Source organism: Lonchura striata, chromosome 16 (genome assembly GCF_046129695.1).
Source record: "Lonchura striata isolate bLonStr1 chromosome 16, bLonStr1.mat, whole genome shotgun sequence".
Taxonomy (NCBI): domain Eukaryota; kingdom Metazoa; phylum Chordata; class Aves; order Passeriformes; family Estrildidae; genus Lonchura; species Lonchura striata.
Window position 1 is genome coordinate 17,639,651 of NC_134618.1, and position 18,911 is coordinate 17,658,561.

The following is an 18,911-nucleotide window of genomic DNA, read 5'->3' on the forward strand; positions in this document are numbered from 1 at the left end:
AGGTGAGCCGGTGCGCCTTTGTAGCGGGGACTTTCCTCCTTTCCCATTTAAATTTCTTCTTGCCAATCCCTCCAAGGTGCTCCTGTGGGGGGAAAAAAAAAAAAAAAAAAAAAGGATTTTGCGGACAAAATAAATTCAAACTTTTGAGGGTACTGGCTTCTCTTCCATTATGGACCGTGACTGAACTAGTGGGGGATCCCCCTTCACTTGTGGTTTTGAGGGTATTTATTGAAGGAAAACCTGCCTTTTCCAGGATATCAGAGGGGAGATAGGGAATCTCTGCGTTATATTTAAATGGAAGGGGACAAATATTGTTGTCGTATGATGAGTTTGACTTGAGGGTAGCTCCCCCGATTCCATCATCCTGAGGTTGAAATTGAGGGGGCTGCCCTGCTGTCCCTCCCTTGAAGGGGTTTGGATTGAGGTAAAAAGCCCCCTTTTGCCATCGTTTGAGGCAAGCTGCTTCTTTTCTGTTCTTCTAGGGGACGCAGTTGAAGGGGAGCGCACATTTCTTTTCCCTTGTTGGGGTGAGGTGAGCGCCGCAGCGTGGTGTCAGAGTCGGGGCTGCAGAGGAAGGGAGCTGCAGCCGTGGCAGCGCTGGCAGGGCGGGGATCGGGCTGTGCCGCTGCATTCGGGGCGCTTCTTCTGCCCCCGGCCCGGCAGCGAAGGGTGCGGCGCGGAGCCCTGCCGGCAGTGCCGGGGCTGGCCGGGGCGGAAGGGGAGCTGGGCGCGGCTGGGCTGCCGCGGGCCCGCCGGAGCCGCGCCGGTGCGAGCCGTGCGGAGCCGAGCGGAGCTTTGGCCGGGCCGGCGGGCGGGGGAGGCGGCGCGGGCGCCGCGCCGGTGCCGGCCGGTGCCGCCGCTCCGTCCGCTCCGGGCGCGGGGCTCAGGCGCCGCCGGGGCCCCCCGGGCCCGGTGCCGGCCCCGCCGGGCCGGGGGCAGCGGGCGGGGGTCTGCCGGCGCGGCGCCGCCCCTGCCTGCCGGAGGAGCCGCTTTCCTGCCGGAGCCGCGCTGCGCCCGGGGCCGGGAGCGCGGCTCCGCATCTTCCAGCCTCCCTCGCTGCGGTGGTTTTGAGGCGCTCCTGAGGAGCTCCTGGGATCGGTGGCTTTTGATCGGCGTCGCTGTAGGAGAAGGGCCCCGGGCACTTCTTGGTTGTTACGGTTGTTGCTTCGGGTGCTCGTGACAAGGTTTTTTTGGGGGTTGAGTGTTGTTGTTGGGTTTCTTTTTGATCGGTTCTTATGTTTTTAAAGGATGTGTTTTTAAAGGTTTCCAATGGTTTTTATGGGTCGTAGCATGAAGTAGAGGGTAGGTTTTTAATACGGTTGTGGAGGCTTTTATTATCGCGAGTGCGTAGTGTTTGTTTTGGTGGGCTTGAGGGAGTGCCCTGGAGTTAATCGGTGAGTTGTTTTTTAATATTGATGATTGCATTCTTGTTTATTATATTATAGGGGTTTCATTTACTTGGCTTATTTGATTGCCGTGTATGTTTCATTGTTGCAGAGAACTTGGGAGATATTGTTTATGGTTACATTTCTCTTTTGGCGACGTGTTTATTTCTAGGTGGTATTTGTGTTTTGAGGGTTTGAGGCATCTTTTGGTTCTTGAGTTAGGAATACTTATTTTGTTGTTGTTAATTTTTTTTTTTTTTTTTTTTTTTTGGTAGTTTGATGTATTTGGTTGCTGTTTTTTATTGGTTTTATTTTTGGGAACATGGGCATTTCCATGGTGGGTCTCTTCAGGTATTTATTTTATTTGGGTGGTGATTTTTTTGTTTCTTTGTGGTTTCGATTCTTTTATATCTGTAATTATTTGGTGGGGTTTTTTAGTTCATTTTATAGAGTATTGGGTTCTCTTTATGAGTTAGTGTAGTGGTAGAGTTTTGGTTATTTTTTTTTAGAAACGTTGGGAGTCTCTGGTTATGGTTTGGAGTATGGTAAGTTAGTTGGCTTTTATTTTTTATTTTTGGTGGTTTTTGTGATTTGCTGTGTGGGTTTCTATCGGTCTTTTTTAAAATGTTTGTTTTGTTTTTGTGACGTGCGTGATAAGAGCTTCTAGTGAAAGGAGTGTAGTATGGGTTTTTGCTGGTAGTTGGTTGGCTAGTGGAGCCTTTCTGAATTTTTTGGACGGTATTGGTGGGAATTTGATGCTGTTTGTTTTGACATTTTATTTTTAGGAATTAGATTATAACTGCAAAGTTTTAACTATAACTAATGAAACAAAATAAATGCATAAACATGAAAATGAGAATATAAAACTTCAATTTTAAATATAAACGGAAAACATATAAATTAAACATGTAACATAAATAATGCTATCCATTACTATTAGGTATTACATTATTTGATATAGAGTATTTTATATGTTTATATGCATATAAATATAGATTATAACGATAAATATGCATATAGAAATGTATAATTAATACATGTGGATATATAAAAATTACAAAGTAATAGGAGTCAATATAGTACATAATGCATGTTTTACTGCATGTGTCTTATTATAACACATTCCATGTCATAAATATTATATATTGAAATGTAGTACTTCAAAATATTGTGATAGAATATATAAGTACTTGTAAAAATCAAAAATAGAAATAAAGAAATATTTAAATATAGTTTAAAATAAAGGGGATTTTATTTTCTATTTGGTAGTAGGTAGGGGTTTTATTGAAGTAATTATGAATAAAATTAAAATAAAATAAGAAATCTTGGTATATAAATATATTTTAAATACGTTAAGATCTATATAAAAATTCAAAGGTGGGTAAATATAAGTATTAGCAGTATGTACAAAACAGAATTTAAATAAAAATTTATCTATCTTGCTACATCATTATATATAATATATATTTATAAAGGCATCAATATAAAGTAGAAATGCAAATGTGACTGTAATGATGAAAAAAATACATAAATATTCAAGTATCGTTTATAGAAAGGGCTTTTTATTGTTTTTTTTGGTTAGAGGGAGGGCTTTAATGGAAAAAGTATGAATATACATTTTATTTTTATATCGTTCTAAATTTGGGAATATATATTCAATGTATACAGATATATATACACAAATATAAAATAGAAATAAAAATAAGTATTAGGAAGAGATAGACTATAAATAACACCATACATCAATCTACATGTAAAATGTAAATTTGACTATAAATGCGAAAAATAGAAATAAATTTAAACGGAGTTCAAATATAGGTGTTTTTAAAAAGATTTTTACTTGGATAGAGGCAGGGTTTTATTTTAAGCAATATAAACCTTTTAGAAATCTAAATCTAACTATAGAAATATGTAAGCAATCTATTAAGATATGTATAAAAATATAAAATAGAATAAAATAGAATAGGAATAAATATAAGAAATACAATTTTCCATCAGTATCCATTACAAATCCGAATGTGAATATAAATATGAAAAATATAAAAATAAACTCTGTTGAAATGCAGTTTAAGAGGAAAGGTTTTTTCTTTCGGTTCCTATCGGGTCAGAGGCAGGTTTTTTGTTCCGTTCTTTCCCGCGCGGATCTTTGGGGCATTCGCTGCTGACGGCGCGGTGCTGCCGCCGTGTGGGCAGAGAGCAGCACTGCAGCCCGCCGCCCGCGGCCGCCATCTTGGGAGTGGCGTGGCGCGGACTCGCTTGACCTTCTCGAGAGGGCGCGAAAACGAGGACATTGAAATTCGAGGACCCGTGTCTGTTTTTTACACTGCCTGAATTGCCCGCACCGCCGGCGCCCCCCGACGGGATTTTCCGCGGCGGTTACGATGCCGTGAACACGGGCCGTGGGGTCAGCAGCGCCGCGAGCGTGCGGGTTTTTGGCGATTTTTGGGCTGGTGGCTCATGAGGACGACCCCGACTCGGACCCCGAACTCCCCCCGGGTTTGGGGGCGCCGCCCGCGGGCCTGGGGGGGCCCCGGCAGCCGCCGGACACCAAGGACGAGACCCAGAAGTGAATTTTGGGGGTCGGGGGAGAATTTTGGGGTTTGGGGAGGAAATTTTGGGGTATGGGGAGCTCAGGGATGTTTTGGGGTTCAGAGTGGTTAATTTGGGGTTTCAGGGTGGTTTTGGGCATTGTTTTTGGGTATTCTTGAGAGGGCTTTGGGGTATTTTTTGGTGGGTTTTGGGGCATTTTATGGTGAGGTTTTTGGGTGTTTTTAGGAGGACTTGGGTATTTTTGGGTGTGTTTTTTGGGGGTATTTTTAGGACGATTTAGGGGTACTTTTGGGTCGGTTTTGGGCTGAAGGCAGCTCGGTGGTGGCGCCTTACATCCTTGGGTGAGCTGGTTCCCAGCAGCGGAACGGTCAGCAAAGAGATAAGTGTGAGGGAAAACAAAGCAAGCAGAGAAAGCCCCAAAGGCGGGCTCGACCTGTTCTAGAGACACCAATGAGGAGCTTCAGTTTTGCATTATGCATGAGCTTCATTATAACGGGTATAACTGTACATGCGTGCTTGGAATAAACTGAAACTTATTAGCATTATAAAATAGGCTTGTCTCCCGTCATTTCTCCACAAAAATTGAACTTCCGGCTCGTCTCTATGGTTTCTGGACGCTTTTCAGTTCATATCTATGGTTTTATAGAATTTCCGGCTCATCTCTATGGTTTCTGGCGAACTTCCGGTTCGTCTCTATGGTATTATGGAACTTCCGGTTCATCTCTATGGTTTTCAGCGGACTTCCGGTTCGTCTCTATGGTTTTAAAAGAATTTCCGGTTAGTCTCTATGGTTTTCGGCGGACTTCCTGTTCGTCTCTATGGTTTTAAAGCATTTCCGGCTCATCTCTATGGTCCTGGAGGACCTCCCATTCATCTCTATGGACCGTCTCTGTGGTCGCTCCTGCGCATGCGCGGCCTCCATTGGAGGGCCCGGACGCGGGAAATGTGCCGGGCGAGAGCCCAGAAAAATGGGGAAAAAAAGGTAAAAAACGGGAAAACAAGGCCAAAAAGCGGGAAAAAGAGGCCGGAATCGGGATGGGGGAACGCGGAAATGGGGGGAGAGTGACCAAAAATGGGAAAAGAGCCCAAAAATTGGGGAAGAAAGGGCGAAAATGGGATCGGGGAGCTCGGAAATTGGCGGGGAGCGACCAAAGTCGGCGAAAGAGCCGAAAAGTGGGAAAAAGATCTGGAAATGTGCAAAATCGCTCAAAGAAACGGTTTAGGAGCCCAAAAATGCGGGAAAGGCAAAAAATGGGGAAAAGGCCAAAAAACCTCCCAGACATAACCGGGAGCCCCCCGGTCCCGCAGGGCGAAGGCGCTGGCGCTGACCGGGAACCGGGGAGTGGAACCGGCTAGGGACTGGTGAGGGGGGGACCCCAAAAACACTCCCGGGACCCCCAAAAATACCCAGCGGGATCCCCCAAAAACAGCCCCGGGACCACCAAAGAAACCCAGCGGGATCCCCCAAAAACACCCCCAGGACCCCCAGAAAAACCCCGGGACCCCAAAATCCCCCTGGGACCCCCAAAACCCCTCTGGAACCCCCAAAATTATCCCCAGGACACCTGAAATTCCACCTAGGACCCGCAAAAACCCCCCAGAACCCCCAAAATTCTACTCGGGACCCCCAAAATTCCTCCCAAAAACCCCCTGAGACCCCCAAAATTCTCCCCAGTGCTCCAAAACTCCCCCTGGGACTCCCAAAATTCCCTTTGGGACCCCAAAAACCACCCTGAGACCCGCAAAATTCCCATCAGGGTCCCCAAAATTCCTCCTGGGACCCCCAAAAGCCCCCTGAAACCCCCAGAATTCTTTTTAGGAACCCAAAACTCCACCCAGGACCCCCAAAATTCTACTCGGGACCCCCAAAATTCCTCCCAAAAAACCCCTGAGACCCCCAAAATTCTCCCCAGGACTCCAAAACTCCCCCTGGGACTCCCAAAATTCCCTTTGGGACCCAAAAACCACCCTGAGACCCGCAAAATTCCCATCAGGGTCCCCAAAATTCCTCCTGGGACGCCCAAAAGCCTTCTGAGACCCCCAGAATTCTCTTCAGGAACCCAAAAACCCCCCAGGACCCCCAAAATTCTCCTCGGGACCCCCAAAATTTCTACCAAAAACCCCCTGAGACCCCCAAAATTCTCCCCAGGACTCCAAAACCCCCCAGGGACCCCCAAAATTCCAATCAGGGTCCCCAAAATTCCTCCTGGGACCCCCCCAAAAACTCCCTGAGGCCCCCAAAATTCCCATCAGGACCCCAAAACCCCCCCAGAACCCCCAAAATTCTACTCGAGACCCCCAAAATTCCCCCCCAAAACCCCCTGAGACCCCCAAAGTTCTCCCCAGGACTCCAAAACCCCCCCTGGGACCCCCAAAATTCCCATCAGGGTCCCCGAAATTCCTCCTGGGACCCCCCAAAAACTCCCTGAGACCCCCAAAATTCCCTTCACGACTCCCCAAAAACCCTCTGACACCCCAGAATTCCTCCTGGGATGTTGCAAAGACCCTCCAGAACCTCCCAGGACCCCCCCCAATTTTGGGTCCCCCCCCCAGTTCAGGGTTCACCCTGATTTTTGGGTCCCCAGGCTGGTGGCTCATGAGGACAACCCCGACTTGGACCCCGAACTCCCCCCGGATTGAGCACTCCATGTGTCCTTGGTATCAGAGGTTGGAATTGCAGAGTTGCCGCTTTACCCCCAGACGTAATTTTTGATGTGGTTGTGCCACTTTAACAGTATTTGAAATCTGTTTGTGTTCTTGCAGCAGCATTTCCGAACCACAATGGAAATTTAGCCCTTCTGCCTGGGGCTGCTCACAGAATCGTGGAATCCCAGAAGGGTTTGGATGGGAAGGCACCTTTATTTAAAGTTCCACCCCTGCCATGGGCAGGGACACCTTCCACCATGCCAGGTTTTTTGTGGGGTTTTTTGTTTGTTTTGTTTTTTGTGTTTTTTTCTTTTTTTTTGGGAACTGAAAAGATAACCTTGTGTTCCTGGAATGTTGCATTCTACCTCTGTTGTTTTCCCAGTTAGTCTGGATCCTCTGCTTACATTTTTTCCTTCGCTTATTAGATGTCGTGGATATGCTGGCTGTTCTGATGGAGGGCAGTGATGGCTTAGATGAAGGAATTGTGTTCTCTTTGAATGAAGACGTGATTATCCAAACATTTCCCTTCAGTGCTGTTGTCCCTGCTGCATTAGCAGCCAGGAATATGCTGTTGTTTCAGTCTGAAAACGGAACAGGTACAGGTTTTTTTATGTTTTATGTGTCATTTCTAGCAGTGGAGTGAAAGCGGCATCATTTCTACCCTCTTGTAATAATTTTTTACCATTTATCATTTTTTACCTTGAGACATTTTATTATCTTCCCTGCAGGCCGCAGGAGGTTCAGATTCACGGTGCGTTGTGCTCAAGAGGGGCATTGAAGCTCTGTAGGTGCTTCTGCCCTTTTTCCCTGACCCTGAAGAGAAGGGACACTGTCCCTGCATGGACAGTCTTGGTGTGGAAGTAGCTGGCCTCAGTAACACAGCGTTTTAAGGGCAGAGCGTGGCGATCAGGAGAGGAAGGTGGTTCCCGTGCCTATGGGCAGCTCTTCCCGAGAGCAGGGAGAGGGGACTGCATTGCTAAGTAGGAAGTGGGTGCATTTCCCAAGGAAAACTTCAGAAATTGAGCTCCAGGGGCAAACACTGTGAGGTTCTACCACCTCCTTGAGGACAGCGTTAAAACCACAGGGGCATCAGCAGGGCTTGGAGCAGGACTGGCCAACCGCAGAGCACCTGACGAAGCCCTCTGTGTGTCTGTGGCAGTCGAGTAGCACCTGGGGGGTGCTGAAAGTCCCAGTTCTGAGAGAAAATTCTGTTTAACTCGTACACGTTGGCTGGGTGTGCCCCCCCCAGTACAGCTCAGTTCTTCTCTGAGGCGGTGCCTGGCAGGGTCTCTCCCTGTTAAGGGCCGGGCGTGTTTTTGGCACAACACAGTGAAGGTGGATTATTTGCTTCAGCAAGAGCTGATGATGTCTGGAGGGTTTTTCAGGTACCTCAGCGGCCAGGAGCACGTGTCTAGGTCACTAGGAACACTTTTTGATCTCGTTCAGTTCTTTTCTGCATGAGGCTGTGTGGGCTGCTGGCAAGGCCCAAAGTAAGGAAGGTTGCCCCAGTGTCCATGCTCATGTCAATAGTTTAATTTATTTGGCTTTTCTAGGAGCAGACGTCGTGGAGGCCCTTGGTGCTGTTTTCACTGGCCTCCTGCACCCTCCGAGAGAACCCCTTGCTCCCTGCTTGACGTTCCATCTCTGTGACAAAGATCCCGAGTCCCTGAAAGCTGCTAATTATCCTCAGCTCTACCAGTTTAACCGATACTATAGGCTCTGGATGCCCAAGCAGTCCCAGGAACCTGTGGTATGGAATCCCTGAAGTCACTGAATTCTTGAGCCAGTATTCCTATGAAATCCTCGCAGTCGACAGAGGTTACATTTCCATCAGAAACAGCGTTTTTATTGAGGAGGTAATTCTGCATCTCTTGTTGATCCTGCTGGGGACACACGTTTGCTCCAGGGCTTTTCTCTGTTGACACAAGAGGTCTCTGTGGTGTTTGGGAGGCAATGCCAGGGCTCAGGGCTCATACAGAGACTCCTCACTGGGCACAGCAGAGCCTGGTGTGCGCTGTGGCCTCTGTTTACAGCGCCCGGAGTTCCCCCGGGTGGGTGGAGGATCACAGGCCCCTGGGCTGGGTTTGGTGAGTTTTTCTCAGCTCAGCAGTGTGAACACTCCAGATGCCCCTGGGGAGACTGCTGGGCAGCTCTGTTCTAGCAGGACTGCACGCCTGTGCTCCCAGAGCCTCAGTTCAGAGCTCATCTCAAAACAAAGGCAGCTGAAGAGATTTTTGTTTCATACTCATCACTGTTTTTCTCTTCTGCTTTTTGTTTCGCTTTAAACAGGTTGAAAACCACAAGGAGTTAAGCCAAGAGCCTCCTGTGGCACCGGATTCTGTATTTGCCACTTTGTCTGAACACCATCTTCCAGGAAGGTACTGCTTCTTCTCTCCCAGGCTCCTTTCAGCAAAGTGGAGAGACTTGGCTTCCTGGCTCCCCCCACCTGAGCAGCTTTTGCTGGGAGTAAAGCACGTGCTGCTGTACCCGAAATCCACAGTGGAGAACTTCAGCAGATAATACTGTAGTTATGCTTTGTTTACTTTATGGCACAAATTACAAATGACTTGGCTGCTAAAACTTAGGTTCTAGTGCTGTAGCTCTTTTTCCTCGACTCGGCTCTGAGGGCACGCAGCACCGTACAAAACTGCACCTAATTTGTAAACAAACGTCAGTTGTTCTGATTATTGAAGCCGGGCTTTATTCAGTTGAATTTCGAGTGTGTGCTGCGCCCAGGTCCTTTGTACAAATAGGGTACGGAGGGTGGGGGAACCAGAACTGCACATTCCTTGTGATATGTATGGGATTTTGGGGAGGTTAAATAAAAAGGAGATGCAAAATGAGGGAATTGCTTTTAGATGTAACTATTCTTGTCCTAAAGGAGCAAGTGTGTGTGTGTTGAAAGAGCCGCAAGCCTTGTAGAGGCTGCAGTTTGTGTGCCCTGTGCTGAGGTGCCCTGAGGAAATGTGTGAGCCGGAGGGAGCCGAGGCCGGGCGGAGGGAGCCGAGCTGTGGGAATGGGCGAATGGAGGCGGGTGCGGGCGGGAATAGCCGAGCGTGGCCGAAAGCGGCCGAAAGGGGCCGAGGAGGCGAGCGGAGCCGAGCTTTGCCGAGTCCAGCCGAACCGAGCCGAGCTCTGCCGAGCGCAGCAGCCCTGGCAGGGCGGGGCGCCGGGAGGGATCCCCTCCTGTCCCTCTCTCTCCCGCTCCATGCTCCTGCCCGTATTCAGTTACCTCTCTTTCCCCCGTTTCCGTGTCCCCCCCAAACCCGGCTCCTTCCTATCCTGTCCCTGCCCCGCTGCTCCGTCCATTACCCCTCTCTCCCTCCTCTGTGCCCCGTCCCTCTTCCCTCCCCTGCCGGCCTTTAAATCCGAATTATAAATCCGAATGTGAATATAAATATGAAAAATACAAAAATAAAATACATTGAAATGCAGTTTAAAAGAAAAGGTTTTTTCTTTTGGTTCTTGTTGGGTTAGAGGCAGGGTTTTTTTTGTTTGCGTTCTTTTCCGCGCGAGATGTTTCGGGGCATTTGCTACCGAGGACATTCCGCAGGGGACGGCGCCCGTTCTTTTTTGCCGCCGGCCCCGCCCGCGGCCCCGAGGCGAGCGGCGGCTCCCGGCGGTGGCGGGCGGCAGTGCTGCCGCCTTGTGGACAGAGAGCGGTACTGCAGCCCCCAGCCAGCGCCCGGCAAAACCACCGAGACGGGGCGGGAGGAGCCAGAGCGGCCCAAAAACCACCGAGACGGGGCGGGAGGGGTGAGAGGCGGGAGCGAGCGGCGAGCGGGGCGGTGTCTGTGAGTGAGGGGAGGGCTGGAGGCGGCTCCGCGGCGCCGAGGATAGCGGCGGCGCGAGCGGCTTCCTGTCCCACGCCGGCCGCTGGCCGTACGACAACGCATTTGAGACTTTTTGTCCCTGCACGGCCACCGTTCGTACAAGAACGCAGTTTAGACTTTCTGTCCCTGTACGGCCGCCGTCCGTACGAGAACGCATTTCAAGCTTTCTGTCCCTGTACGGCCGCCGTCCGTACGAGAACGCATTTCAAGCTTTCTGTGCCTGTACGGCCGCCGTCCGTACGAGAACGCATTTCTAGGTTTTTGTGCCTGTACGGCCGCCGTCCGTACGAGAACGCAGTTTAGACTTTTTGTCCATGTACGAGCACCGTCCGTACGAGAACGCATTTCTAGGTTTTTGTCCCTGTACGGCCGCCGTCCGTACGAGAACGCATTTCAAGCTTTCTGTGCCTGTACGGCCGCCGTCCGTACGAGAACGCATTTCAAGCTTTCTGTCCCTGTACGGCCGCCGTCCGTACGAGAACGCATTTCAAGCTTTCTGTCCCTGTACGGCCGCCGTCCGTACGAGAACGCATTTCAAGCTTTCTGTGCCTGTACGGCCGCCGTCCGTACGAGAACGCAGTTTAGACTTTTTGTCCCTGTACGAGCGCCGTCCGTACGAGAACGCAGTTTAGGCTTTTTGTCCCTGTACGAGCGCCGTCCGTACGAGAACGCATTTCTAGGTTTTTGTCCCTGTACGGCCGCCGTCCGTACGAGAACGCATTTCAAGCTTTCTGTCCCTGTACGGCCGCCGTCCGTACGAGAACGCAGTTTAGACTTTCTGTCCCTGTACGGCCGCCGTCCGTACGAGAACGCATTTCAAGCTTTCTGTCCCTGTACGGCCGCCGTCCGTACGAGAACGCATTTCAAGCTTTCTGTGCCTGTACGACCGCCGTCCGTACGAGAACGCAGTTTAGACTTTTTGTCCCTGTACGAGCGCCGTCCGTACGAGAACGCATTTCAAGCTTTCTGTCCCTGTACGGCCGCCGTCCGTACGAGAACGCATTTCAAGCTTTCTGTGCCTGTACGGCCGCCGTCCGTACGAGAACGCAGTTTAGGCTTTTTGTCCCTGTACGAGCGCCGTCCGTACGAGAACGCATTTCAAGCTTTCTGTCCCTGTACGGCCGCCGTCCGTACGAGAACGCATTTCAAGCTTTCTGTGCCTGTACGGCCGCCGTCCGTACGAGAACGCAGTTTAGACTTTTTGTCCCTGTACGAGCGCCGTCCGTACGAGAACGCATTTCTAGGTTTTTGTCCCTGTACGGCCGCCGTCCGTACGAGAACGCATTTCAAGCTTTCTGTGCCTGTACGGCCGCCGTCCGTACGAGAACGCAGTTTAGACTTTTTGTCCCTGTACGAGCGCCGTCCGTACGAGAACGCATTTCAAGCTTTCTGTGCCTGTACGGCCGCCGTCCGTACGAGAACGCAGTTTAGACTTTCTGTCCCTGTACGGCCGCCGTCCGTACGAGAACGCATTTCAAGCTTTCTGTCCCTGTACGGCCGCCGTCCGTACGAGAACGCATTTCAAGCTTTCTGTGCCTGTACGGCCGCCGTCCGTACGAGAACGCAGTTTAGACTTTTTGTCCCTGTACGGCCGCCGTCCGTACGAGAACGCATTTCAAGCTTTCTGTGCCTGTACGGCCGCCGTCCGTACGAGAACGCATTTCAAGCTTTCTGTCCCTGTACGGCCGCCGTCCGTACGAGAACGCATTTCAAGCTTTCTGTGCCTGTACGGCCGCCGTCCGTACGAGAACGCATTTCAAGCTTTCTGTGCCTGTACGGCCGCCGTCCGTACGAGAACGCATTTCAAGCTTTCTGTGCCTGTACGGCCGCCGTCCGTACGAGAACGCATTTCAAGCTTTCTGTCCCTGTACGGCCGCCGTCCGTACGAGAACGCATTTCAAGCTTTCTGTGCCTGTACGGCCGCCGTCCGTACGAGAACGCATTTCAAGCTTTCTGTGCCTGTACGGCCGCCGTCCGTACGAGAACGCAGTTTAGACTTTTTGTCCCTGTACGAGCGCCGTCCGTACGAGAACGCAGTTTAGACTTTTTGTCCCTGTACGAGCGCCGTCCGTACGAGAACGCATTTCTAGGTTTTTGTCCCTTTACGGCCGCCGTCCGTACGAGAACGCAGTTTAGACTTTTTGCCTCTCTCTGGACGCCGTCCGTTCGAGAACGCAGTTGATGCTTTTTATCTCTCGGAGGCCGCCGTCCGTATTGGAACGCATTCGTTCTTTTCGGGCCCTCTCCGGCCGCTGTCCGTACCGGAACGGTTTCTGCCTTTCTGTCTCGCGCCGGCCGCTGTCCCCCACGTGTCGCGAGCCCGGCGCCGCCGTGATGGCGGCGAGCGGTGTGACCGGGCCCGGGCTCGCCCTGGAGGCGCTGCTGGAGATGGGATTCGGGACCCGGCGCGCGCGAGGGCGGCGGCACCGCTGGGACACCGAAGGAGTGCCGGGGACAGCGGGGGAGGGCGGGCGGGAGCAGCCGGAGGGGACCCGGTAACGGCACCGGGACCGGGAATGGGATTATTGGGGGGGTGGGGGGGCGGGGGTAGACACGGAAAGGCCCCGGAGACTCCGGGACTCCCGGGACGCCTCAGGCCCCTCCCGCGACCCCTGCAAAAATAACCGGGAGCCCCCCGGTCCCGCAGGGCGAAGGCGCTGGCGCTGACCGGGAACCGGGGAGTGGAAGCGGCCATGGACTGGTGAGAGGGGGACCCCAAAAACACCCCCCGGACCCCCAAAGAAACCCAGCGGGATCCCCGAAAAACAGCCCCGGGACCACCAAAGAAACCCAACGGGATCCCCCAAAAACAGCCTCGGGAATCCAAAAATTCCCTTCAGGAGCCCCAAAAATCCCCCTGGGACCCCCAAAATTCCATTCGGAACCCCAAAACCCTCTCGTTGTTATAAATTGTGACACGGCAATTTGAAGTGTCTTAATCCAATAAAGCAATTTTATTGAAAATAGCAAGCGAGTAAGGCAGGCAAAGCACAGCGCTGGGTTGGGACAGAACACAAAATGTTTTGTTCTGTCCCAACCTTCCTTTTATCCCCCCCCTTCTCCTTGCAGGCGTGACTCTCCAGATGTAGTCTGAGTCTGGTCGTTGTGATAGCTTCTAAGTCTCTTCTTTTGAGATACAGCAAGCAGACCAGATACATGCACCCAGGACTCTAATCTCAACCTCCTTATCACCTTGTAAGCAAATAAGCATTTCAAAGACACACCAGTACATTCTTATGCAAACCAAGGTAATCGAGCATATCACAGTGAACAGATGATCTTCCACTTATCTCATCGTGATCCCCAAAAACCTCCTGAGACCCCCAAAATTCCCTTCAGGACCCTAAACCCCCCCCAGGACCCCAAAATTTTACTCGGGACCCCCAAAATTCTTCCCAAAACCCCCCCCCGAGATCCCCAAAATTCTCCCCAGGAATGCAAAACCCACCCCAGGATGCCCAAAATTCCCTTTGGGACTCCAAAAACCCCCCTGAGACCCCCAAAATTCCCATCAGGGTCCCCAAAATTCCTCCCAAAAACCCCCTGAGACCCCCAAAATTCTCCCCAGTGCTCCAAAACTCCCCCTGGGACTCCCAAAATTCCCTTTGGGACCCCAAAAACCACCCTGAGACCCGCAAAATTCCCATCAGGGTCCCCAAAATTCCTCCTGGGACCCCCAAAAGCCCCCTGAAACCCCCAGAATTCTTTTTAGGAACCCAAAACTCCACCCAGGACCCCCAAAATTCTACTCGGGACCCCCAAAATTCCTCCCAAAAAACCCCTGAGACCCCCAAAATTCTCCCCAGGACTCCAAAACTCCCCCTGGGACTCCCAAAATTCCCTTTGGGACCCAAAAACCACCCTGAGACCCGCAAAATTCCCATCAGGGTCCCCAAAATTCCTCCTGGGACGCCCAAAAGCCTTCTGAGACCCCCAGAATTCTCTTCAGGAACCCAAAAACCCCCCAGGACCCCCAAAATTCTCCTCGGGACCCCCAAAATTTCTACCAAAAACCCCCTGAGACCCCCAAAATTCTCCCCAGGACTCCAAAACCCCCCAGGGACCCCCAAAATTCCAATCAGGGTCCCCAAAATTCCTCCTGGGACCCCCCCAAAAACTCCCTGAGGCCCCCAAAATTCCCATCAGGACCCCAAAACCCCCCCAGAACCCCCAAAATTCTACTCGAGACCCCCAAAATTCCCCCCCAAAACCCCCTGAGACCCCCAAAGTTCTCCCCAGGACTCCAAAACCCCCCCTGGGACCCCCAAAATTCCCATCAGGGTCCCCGAAATTCCTCCTGGGACCCCCCAAAAACTCCCTGAGACCCCCAAAATTCCCTTCACGACTCCCCAAAAACCCTCTGACACCCCAGAATTCCTCCTGGGATGTTGCAAAGACCCTCCAGAACCTCCCAGGACCCCCCCCCAATTTTGGGTCCCCCCCCCAGTTCAGGGTTCACCCTGATTTTTGGGTCCCCAGGCTGGTGGCTCATGAGGACAACCCCGACTTGGACCCCGAACTCCCCCCGGATTGAGCACTCCATGTGTCCTTGGTATCAGAGGTTGGAATTGCAGAGTTGCCGCTTTACCCCCAGACGTAATTTTTGATGTGGTTGTGCCACTTTAACAGTATTTGAAATCTGTTTGTGTTCTTGCAGCAGCATTTCCGAACCACAATGGAAATTTAGCCCTTCTGCCTGGGGCTGCTCACAGAATCGTGGAATCCCAGAAGGGTTTGGATGGGAAGGCACCTTTATTTAAAGTTCCACCCCTGCCATGGGCAGGGACACCTTCCACCATGCCAGGTTTTTTGTGGGGTTTTTTGTTTGTTTTGTTTTTTGTGTTTTTTTCTTTTTTTTTGGGAACTGAAAAGATAACCTTGTGTTCCTGGAATGTTGCATTCTACCTCTGTTGTTTTCCCAGTTAGTCTGGATCCTCTGCTTACATTTTTTCCTTCGCTTATTAGATGTCGTGGATATGCTGGCTGTTCTGATGGAGGGCAGTGATGGCTTAGATGAAGGAATTGTGTTCTCTTTGAATGAAGACGTGATTATCCAAACATTTCCCTTCAGTGCTGTTGTCCCTGCTGCATTAGCAGCCAGGAATATGCTGTTGTTTCAGTCTGAAAACGGAACAGGTACAGGTTTTTTTATGTTTTATGTGTCATTTCTAGCAGTGGAGTGAAAGCGGCATCATTTCTACCCTCTTGTAATAATTTTTTACCATTTATCATTTTTTACCTTGAGACATTTTATTATCTTCCCTGCAGGCCGCAGGAGGTTCAGATTCACGGTGCGTTGTGCTCAAGAGGGGCATTGAAGCTCTGTAGGTGCTTCTGCCCTTTTTCCCTGACCCTGAAGAGAAGGGACACTGTCCCTGCATGGACAGTCTTGGTGTGGAAGTAGCTGGCCTCAGTAACACAGCGTTTTAAGGGCAGAGCGTGGCGATCAGGAGAGGAAGGTGGTTCCCGTGCCTGTGGGCAGCTCTTCCCGAGAGCAGGGAGAGGGGACTGCATTGCTAAGTAGGAAGTGGGTGCATTTCCCAAGGAAAACTTCAGAAATTGAGCTCCAGGGGCAAACACTGTGAGGTTCTACCACCTCCTTGAGGACAGCGTTAAAACCACAGGGGCATCAGCAGGGCTTGGAGCAGGACTGGCCAACCGCAGAGCACCTGACGAAGCCCTCTGTGTGTCTGTGGCAGTCGAGTAGCACCTGGGGGGTGCTGAAAGTCCCAGTTCTGAGAGAAAATTCTGTTTAACTCGTACACGTTGGCTGGGTGTGCCCCCCCCAGTACAGCTCAGTTCTTCTCTGAGGCGGTGCCTGGCAGGGTCTCTCCCTGTTAAGGGCCGGGCGTGTTTTTGGCACAACACAGTGAAGGTGGATTATTTGCTTCAGCAAGAGCTGATGATGTCTGGAGGGTTTTTCAGGTACCTCAGCGGCCAGGAGCACGTGTCTAGGTCACTAGGAACACTTTTTGATCTCGTTCAGTTCTTTTCTGCATGAGGCTGTGTGGGCTGCTGGCAAGGCCCAAAGTAAGGAAGGTTGCCCCAGTGTCCATGCTCATGTCAATAGTTTAATTTATTTGGCTTTTCTAGGAGCAGACGTCGTGGAGGCCCTTGGTGCTGTTTTCACTGGCCTCCTGCACCCTCCGAGAGAACCCCTTGCTCCCTGCTTGACGTTCCATCTCTGTGACAAAGATCCCGAGTCCCTGAAAGCTGCTAATTATCCTCAGCTCTACCAGTTTAACCGATACTATAGGCTCTGGATGCCCAAGCAGTCCCAGGAACCTGTGGTATGGAATCCCTGAAGTCACTGAATTCTTGAGCCAGTATTCCTATGAAATCCTCGCAGTCGACAGAGGTTACATTTCCATCAGAAACAGCGTTTTTATTGAGGAGGTAATTCTGCATCTCTTGTTGATCCTGCTGGGGACACACGTTTGCTCCAGGGCTTTTCTCTGTTGACACAAGAGGTCTCTGTGGTGTTTGGGAGGCAATGCCAGGGCTCAGGGCTCATACAGAGACTCCTCACTGGGCACAGCAGAGCCTGGTGTGCGCTGTGGCCTCTGTTTACAGCGCCCGGAGTTCCCCCGGGTGGGTGGAGGATCACAGGCCCCTGGGCTGGGTTTGGTGAGTTTTTCTCAGCTCAGCAGTGTGAACACTCCAGATGCCCCTGGGGAGACTGCTGGGCAGCTCTGTTCTAGCAGGACTGCACGCCTGTGCTCCCAGAGCCTCAGTTCAGAGCTCATCTCAAAACAAAGGCAGCTGAAGAGATTTTTGTTTCATACTCATCACTGTTTTTCTCTTCTGCTTTTTGTTTCGCTTTAAACAGGTTGAAAACCACAAGGAGTTAAGCCAAGAGCCTCCTGTGGCACCGGATTCTGTATTTGCCACTTTGTCTGAACACCATCTTCCAGGAAGGTACTGCTTCTTCTCTCCCAGGCTCCTTTCAGCAAAGTGGAGAGACTTGGCTTCCTGGCTCCCCCCACCTGAGCAGCTTTTGCTGGGAGTAAAGCACGTGCTGCTGTACCCGAAATCCACAGTGGAGAACTTCAGCAGATAATACTGTAGTTATGCTTTGTTTACTTTATGGCACAAATTACAAATGACTTGGCTGCTAAAACTTAGGTTCTAGTGCTGTAGCTCTTTTTCCTCGACTCGGCTCTGAGGGCACGCAGCACCGTACAAAACTGCACCTAATTTGTAAACAAACGTCAGTTGTTCTGATTATTGAAGCCGGGCTTTATTCAGTTGAATTTCGAGTGTGTGCTGCGCCCAGGTCCTTTGTACAAATAGGGTACGGAGGGTGGGGGAACCAGAACTGCACATTCCTTGTGATATGTATGGGATTTTGGGGAGGTTAAATAAAAAGGAGATGCAAAATGAGGGAATTGCTTTTAGATGTAACTATTCTTGTCCTAAAGGAGCAAGTGTGTGTGTGTTGAAAGAGCCGCAAGCCTTGTAGAGGCTGCAGTTTGTGTGCCCTGTGCTGAGGTGCCCTGAGGAAATGTGTGAGCCGGAGGGAGCCGAGGCCGGGCGGAGGGAGCCGAGCTGTGGGAATGGGCGAATGGAGGCGGGTGCGGGCGGGAATAGCCGAGCGTGGCCGAAAGCGGCCGAAAGGGCCCGAGGAGGCGAGCGGAGCCGAGCTTTGCCGAGTTCAGCCGAGGCGAGCCGAGCTTTGCCGAAGAGGCGAATGCGGCCGGAAATAGCCGAGCGTGGCCGAAAGTAGCCGAAGCTGGCCGAGGAGCCGAGTCCAGCCGAACCTAGCCGAGCTCTGCCGAGCGCAGCAGCCCGGGCAGGGCGGGGCTGAGCCGGGGCGGAGCCGGGGCGCCGGGAGGATCCCCTCCTGTCCCTATCTCTACCGCTCCATCCTCCTGCCCGTGTTCAGTTACCTCTCTTTCCCCCGTTTCCGTGTCCCCCACAAACCCGGCTCCTTCCTATCCTGTCCCTGCCCCGCTACTCCGTTCCATTCCCCCTCTCTCCCTCCTCTGTGCCCCGTCCCTCTTCCCTCCCCTGCCGGCCTTTAAATCCGAATTATAAATCCGAATGTGAATATAAATAATACAAAAATGAAATACATTGAAATGCAGTTTAAAAGAAAAGGTTTTTTTCTTTTGTTTCTTGTTGGGTTAGAGGCAGGGGTTTTTTTTGTTGGCGTTCTTTTCCGCGCGAGATGTTTCGGGGCATTTGCAACCGAGGACGTTCCGCAGGGGACGGCGCCCGTTCTTTTTGCCGCCTGCCCCGCCCGCGGCCCCGAGGCGAGCGGCGGCCCCCGGCGGTGGCGTGCGGCAGTGCTGCCGCCTTGTGGACAGAAAGGGGTACTGCAGCCCCCCAGCCAGCGCCCTGCAAAACCCGCCGAGACGGGGCGGGAGGGGCGAGGGGAGGGAGCGAGCGGCGAGCGGGGCGGTGTCTGTGAGTGAGGGGAGGGCTGGAGGCGGCTCCGCGGCGCCGGGGATGGCGGCGGCGCGAGCGGCTTCCTGTCCCACGCCGGCCGCCGGCC

The 18,911-nt window shown here is 51.7% G+C and overlaps 2 protein-coding genes across 2 annotated transcripts; both read left to right on the forward strand.

The window, feature by feature from the left end:
* Positions 1 to 4,846: 4,846 nt before the first annotated feature.
* Positions 4,847 to 10,015, forward strand: LOC144247164 (nucleolar pre-ribosomal-associated protein 1-like). Its single transcript, XM_077786934.1, has 5 exons — positions 4,847 to 4,917; positions 6,521 to 6,637; positions 7,007 to 7,177; positions 8,135 to 8,437; positions 8,871 to 10,015. The coding sequence occupies exons 2-4, from the start codon at positions 6,532 to 6,534 to the stop codon at positions 8,344 to 8,346; spliced, it is 489 nt and encodes a 162-aa protein (XP_077643060.1). The 5' UTR covers positions 4,847 to 4,917; positions 6,521 to 6,531; the 3' UTR covers positions 8,347 to 8,437; positions 8,871 to 10,015.
* A 3,636-nt stretch (positions 10,016 to 13,651) lies between these two features.
* On the forward strand, positions 13,652 to 17,797 carry LOC144247165 (nucleolar pre-ribosomal-associated protein 1-like). Its single transcript, XM_077786935.1, has 5 exons — positions 13,652 to 13,662; positions 14,894 to 15,010; positions 15,380 to 15,550; positions 16,508 to 16,810; positions 17,244 to 17,797. Exons 2-4 carry the CDS (start codon positions 14,905 to 14,907, stop codon positions 16,717 to 16,719), a joined length of 489 nt encoding a protein of 162 aa, XP_077643061.1. The 5' UTR covers positions 13,652 to 13,662; positions 14,894 to 14,904; the 3' UTR covers positions 16,720 to 16,810; positions 17,244 to 17,797.
* The last annotated feature ends 1,114 nt before the right edge of the window (positions 17,798 to 18,911 follow it).

Excerpts from the sequence above, each read along its gene's own strand:
- LOC144247164 (XM_077786934.1), top strand. The coding sequence starts at position 6,532 with ATGAGGACAACCCCGACTTGGACCCCGAACTCCCCCCGGATTGAGCAC. Across the intron at positions 6,638-7,006 it reads TTGCCGCTTTACCCCCAGAC|ATGTCGTGGATATGCTGGCT; the intron begins GTAATTTTTGAT and ends TTCGCTTATTAG. Across the intron at positions 7,178-8,134 it reads TCAGTCTGAAAACGGAACAG|GAGCAGACGTCGTGGAGGCC; the intron begins GTACAGGTTTTT and ends TGGCTTTTCTAG.
- LOC144247165 (XM_077786935.1), top strand. The coding sequence starts at position 14,905 with ATGAGGACAACCCCGACTTGGACCCCGAACTCCCCCCGGATTGAGCAC. Across the intron at positions 15,011-15,379 it reads TTGCCGCTTTACCCCCAGAC|ATGTCGTGGATATGCTGGCT; the intron begins GTAATTTTTGAT and ends TTCGCTTATTAG. Across the intron at positions 15,551-16,507 it reads TCAGTCTGAAAACGGAACAG|GAGCAGACGTCGTGGAGGCC; the intron begins GTACAGGTTTTT and ends TGGCTTTTCTAG.